This window comes from Etheostoma spectabile, chromosome 11 (genome assembly GCF_008692095.1).
Source record: "Etheostoma spectabile isolate EspeVRDwgs_2016 chromosome 11, UIUC_Espe_1.0, whole genome shotgun sequence".
In the NCBI taxonomy this organism is placed as follows: Eukaryota; Metazoa; Chordata; class Actinopteri; order Perciformes; family Percidae; genus Etheostoma; species Etheostoma spectabile.
Window position 1 is genome coordinate 17,671,175 of NC_045743.1, and position 5,728 is coordinate 17,676,902.

General features: G+C 43.8%; 1 protein-coding gene across 1 annotated transcript in view; it reads left to right on the forward strand.

The window, feature by feature from the left end:
- The window catches only part of ftcdnl1 (formiminotransferase cyclodeaminase N-terminal like 1), a 7,741-nt gene that overhangs the window by 966 nt on the left and 1,047 nt on the right, over positions 1-5,728 (forward strand). Inside the window, exons 2-5 of the mRNA XM_032529686.1 lie at positions 2,971-3,199; positions 3,346-3,441; positions 4,166-4,311; positions 5,273-5,462. Of these exons, the coding sequence (XP_032385577.1) occupies positions 3,043-3,199; positions 3,346-3,441; positions 4,166-4,311; positions 5,273-5,462 (589 nt within the window). The 5' untranslated portion in view covers positions 2,971-3,042. The remainder of the gene's footprint in view (positions 1-2,970; positions 3,200-3,345; positions 3,442-4,165; positions 4,312-5,272; positions 5,463-5,728) is intronic.

Here is a 5,728-nt window from a genome sequence, read left to right on the forward strand (position 1 = left end):
ACGTTCTAAGAACGTTGCAACCTTTAGAGAACGTTAGGGGAACGTTTTAAGAACGTGGCAACCTTTTAGAGAACGTTAGTATTAAATGGGGTTATAGCCCTCCATTTAGTAAAGAAATACTCCACTTATTTCTGAAAATAAAACACAAATAAATAAAATATTAACATTATTAGATAGATGTTTATAGTGACACTCACACATTTAAAGATACAGTCGCATCGAAAACAAAAAGGAAAAAGCTATATTAATTTTAAAAGTGAGCTCTTAAATTTTGTTGAACAATTGACAATAATATAAAGGATAATGGTAAAATTTTAGCAATAGCACAAGTAGATAGAATTCAAGAGCCAGTTGTTTTAGATAAATATAGAAACATACAGTATATCTGAAGTTTTCCTTTAGAACATTTAAAGCTATTGTGTTCCTTTTCATTTGAAAAGTGACGTCATCTTTTTGTCAAGCACACAGAAAGTCATTATCTTTGATAGAAATGTTAGGCATCTAGAAGCAATACAACCATAACATAACGAACATATACAGGTAAAAGCCAGTAAATTAGAATTATTATAAATTAGAAAAACTTGATTTATTTCAGTAATTGCATTCAAAAGGTGTAACTTGTACATTATAATTTATTCATTGCACACAGACTGATGCATTCAAATGTTTATTTCATTTAATTTTGATGATTTGAGTGGCAACAAATGAAAATCCAAATTCCGTTGTCACAAAATTAGAATATTACTTAAGCTAATACAAAAAAGGGAGTTTTTAGAAATGTTGGCCAACTGAAAAGTATAAAAATGAAAATATGAGCATGTACAATACTCATACTTGTTGGAGCTCTTTTGCCTCAATTACTGCATTAATGCAGCGTGGCATGGAGTCGATGAGTTTCTGGCACTGCTCAGGGTGTTATGAGCCCAGGTTGCTCTGATAGTGGCCTTCAACTCTTCTGCGTTTTTGGGTCTGGCATTCTGCACTTCCTTTTCACATACCCCACAATTTCTATGGGGCTAAGGTCGGGGAGTTGGCTGGCCAATTTAGAACAAAATACCATGGTCCTAAACCAGACGGTAGATTTTGCGCTGTGTGCAGGCGCCAAGTCCTGTTGAACCTGAAATCTCCATCTCCATAGAGCGGTCAGCAGCAGGAACATGAAGTGCTCTAAAACTTGCTGGTAGACGGCTGCGTTGACCCTGGATCTCAGGAAACAGATGGACCAACACCAGCAGATGACATGGCACCCCAAACCATCACTGATGGTGGAAACTTTACACTAGACTTCAGGCAACGTGGATCCTGTGCCTCTCCTGTCTTCCTCCAGACTCTGGGACCTCGATTTCCAAAGGAAATGCAAAATTTGCTTTCATCAGAAAACATGACTTTGGACCACTCAGCAGCAGTCCAGCTCTTTTTTTTTCCTTAGCCCAGGTGAGACGCTTTTCGCGATGTTTCTTGGTTAACAGTGGCTTGACACGAGGTATGCGGCAGTTAAACCCATGTCTTTCACGCTTCTCTTGGTGGTGGATCTTGAAGCACTGACTCCAGCAGCTGTCCACTCCTTGTGAATCTCCCCCACATTTTTGAATGGGGTTTTTTTCACAATCTTGACTAGGCGCGGTGATCCCTATCGCTTGTACATTTTTCTGACCACAGTTTTTCCTTCCCTTTGCCTCTCTATTATGTTTTTGACACAAGCTCTAGAACAGCCAGCCTCTTCAGCAATAACCTTTTGTGTCTTTCCCTCCTTGTGCAATGTGTCGATGGTCGCCTTTTGGACAGCTGTCAAATCTGAAGTCTTCCCCATGTTTGTGTAGGCTTCAGAACTGGACTGAGAGACCATTTAAAGCCCTTTGCAGGTGTTTTGAGTTAATCAGCTGATTAGTTTGTGGCACCAGGTGTCTTCAAAATTTAACCCTTACACAATATTCTAATTTTGTGACACACGGAATTTTGGATTTTCATTTGTTGCCACTTCAAATCATCAAAATTAAATGAAATAAACATTTGAATGCATCAGTCTGTGTGCAATGAATAAATATAATGTACAAGTTACACCTTTTGAATGCAATTACTGAAATAAATCAAGTTTTTCAAAATATTCTAATTTACTGGCTTTTACCTGTATACACACATATCACACATACACACACATATATAAAAATAAAAATCACTCCCAGAAATGCATTGACCATGATAAAGTAAGATACTATGGTAGACGGTGTGTAATGGTGAACGGTGCAGGGATTAAACAGTGCAGTAGATCATGAGAAAATATTTACTATGACTATTACATATAAACATAATAACCAATAAACTGACTGATTGAATAATGGGATAAATGGGGGATACATGTTCAAATAAACGCATCAGGAATTGTAAACAAGAGGTAACTCTGCCCTCAGGAAGGTTCTTCTGGGCTTTAATCTACGGAGAAATGAACTGACCTAAGATCTGGCTAATTGGAGAATTTTTTTTGTCTTAATAACAAAGTAAAAGAGGTTTCTTTTCAAATTCAGCATGGAATATATCCAGTAAAAGGGAAACTAAAGAGATTCAAACTCTATGTTGAACATTCTTGTACTTTCTGTCAACTAGAAGAAGAAGAAACAATCTGTCATTTGTTCTTTCACTGTATGGATACTGAAATATTTTTGGATTGATGTTCAACATCTTATCAGACCGAATAATCAATTCAATTTAAAGATAACGATGTTCTGATTTGCTTTGAAGACAGTGAGAAGGATAAAGATGTTGATTATTTTATTCAATTAATCTTGTTATTGGGAACATTCCACATCCACAAGAAGAAATGGGCGGACTCCAAACAACCATGTTTGACCTTTTCTTTCAAGAAATGCCCCAAAACAGCAACACTATAAGAGGCAATTAAGACTGGAATTGTGTTTGATAAATAGCCTAAAATTCACAAATCAGAGACTTTTTGCTTCGTTTCTGTTCCTTTAGGTGTGCGTTGAATATTGCGTATGACGGGTTGTTCTTCAGCTTTTGGTTCATCTCCAGTCTGCTCCGTGCTTGATGTTTCAGTCCTGCCTTCTGGGCAGCAGCAGCCGGGGCAACATGACCATGTCCTCCCGGGGCAGCAGGCTGGTGGCGTGTCTCCTCAACGTGTCCGAGGCTCGCAGGAAGGACGTGGTGGAGACGGTGGCCAGGTCGGCCCTCTACAACGCTGAAGGCAAGGACACCTTGGTTTGGATCACGTCTTGAATCGAATGAGACGGGCAATGATCTGATCCCAGCCGTCCTTGGTGATGGAGTCGTAGTTTCTGGTTTCTACGGCACATCACCTATAAAACCTCCATTTTTCTCCCCCCCCACAAGGTGTCAGACGCGAGGGGACCGCGGTGCTGAACATCTTCAACGACCATGACTACAACCGCTCCGTCATCACCATCGTGGCCGGCATCGACTCCATCAGTAAGAGCTGCACCTTTACATAATATGTAAAGGTCCTCTGTAGAAGAACAGGGTCAGCTACGAGAGGGAGCAAATCCTTCAACCCTCATGTTGCCCTCATGTTGTCCTCATGTTGCCTTCATGTTGCCTTCATGTTGCCTTCATGTTGCCTTCCATGTTGTCCCATGTTGTCCTCATGTTGCCTTCATGTTGTCCCAGGTTGCCCTCCTGTTGCCTCATGTTGCCTTCATTTTTGCCCCTCATGTTGCCTCATGTTGTCCTCTTGTTGCCCTCTTGTTGCCCTCATGTTGCCCTCATGTTGCCCCTCATGTTGCCCCCATGTTTTGTCCTCATGTTGTCCTCATGTTTCCCATGTGTCCTCATGTTGCCCCCTCATGTTGCCCTCTGTTGCCCTCATGTTGCCCTCTTGTTGCCCTCTTGTTTGCCCTCATGTTGCCCTCATGTTGTCCCCATGTTGTCCCCATGTTGTCCTCATGTTGTCCTCATGTTTGCCTCATGTTGTCCTCATGTTTTCCTATATCAATGTTCTTTTTATTCCCCCAAAATAACATGATGATTCCAACGCTCTTTGCCAGTACACATCTCTTCTTTCTTATATTTTGGTCTTATATAAATAGTATTGAGTAATATCCCAATATTCAAGGTCATTTTGCCATATACATTTATCAATGTCGTGCAGTCTCTATGTTGTAGTGTTGTTGACGTGTCTTGTCGTCCCCCAGAGGACGCGTCCTGTCTGCGTGCGAGCGAGCCTGCGGGCTGATCGACATGCCGCCCACACCGGGGCACCCGTGCATGGGTGCTGTGGACCTGGTCCCCATCTACCCCCTAGGGGGGACTGGGAGGAGGACGTGTGCTACAGCCGCTCGGGTGTGTGGGTGTGTGTTGTGTGGTGTGTTTGTTTGTGGGTTGTGTGTGTGTGTGTGTGTGTGTGTTGTGTGTGTGTGTGGTGTGTGTTTTTGTGTGTGTGTTTTGTGTGTGTGGTGTGTGTGGTGCGTGTGTGCGTGCGTGCGTGCGTGCGTTCGTGGCGCCTGCAGTGTGTGTGTGTGGTGTGTGTGTGCTTGCGCGTGTGGGCGCCTGCGTGTGTGTGGTGGTGGCGCCGTGTGGGCGTGTGTGGTCGCCTGCGTATGTGTGTGGGGCGCCTGTGTGAGGCGTGTGTGTGTTTATGTGTGTGTGTGCAAGTGCGTGTGCGTTATGTGTGTGTGTTGTGTGGTTATGTGCGTAGTGTGTGTGTGTGGTGTGTGTGTGGTGTGGGGCGGCCTGTGTGATGCGGTGTGTGTGTGTTTTGTGTGGTGGTGTGTGTGTGCAGTGCGTGTTGCATTTGTGTGTGCGTTGTGTGTTTTGTCTGTGTGTGTGTTTTATGTGTGTTTGTTTATGTGTGTGTGTTGTGTGTGGGAGCTGTGTGTTGTGTTGGTCTGTGTATGTGTTTGTGTGTTTGGGCGCATGTGTTTTCTGTGTGTGTGTGTGTAGGCGCCTGTGGGGGTGTGTGTGTGTGCGTGTGGGCGCCTGCGTATGTGTGTGTGTGGGCGCCTGTGTGATGCGTGTGTGTGTGTGTGCAAGTGCGTGTGCGTTTATGTTTCCCAGCTGACTTTGCAGCACCACGTCTCGCTGATAATACACAGCAACCCAGCACGTGTACCCGCGTGGCCGATGTGGCTGCAGAATCATAATTGGCTAACTCACTGTATTCATGCATGCCTGTTCACATACCAACATACTAACATACTAACATACCAACATACTAACATACTAACATACCAACATACTAACATACTAACATACCAACATGCCAACATGCTAACATGCTAACATGTGGTCTTGCCGAGGCCCAGCTGTGGCTGAGGGGCTCACAGAGCGGGTCCCGGGCACCAGTGCCTTCCTGTTTGGCTGGGCGGACGCCCCCCGTCATCGGGGCCTGGCCCAGAGGAGGAGGGAGATGGGCTGGTTCAGGAAGACGCGGGACACGCGGGACATCAGGCCCGACATGGGGCCGCAACCACGGCAACGGTTCGGCCTCACAGGTGAGCCACAGCTGTTAGAAAGTCAACGCCGACTTTGGATGTTTGAGCGTGGAAGGAAGGTTAAAACGTCTCTTCATAGGATTATATTATATATAACCCAGGTGACTTTGTCTCTGCATTTACAAAACACTTTGTTTTTTTCACTGTCAAAATAGAAAATCAACACTTTTGTTGACGCTTTTTAGCAACGTTTGTAACTTTTTGTGTTTTTCTCCCGTTTTTCAACTCTTTTGACGCTTTTTTTTTTCAATGTTTGTCACTTTTTT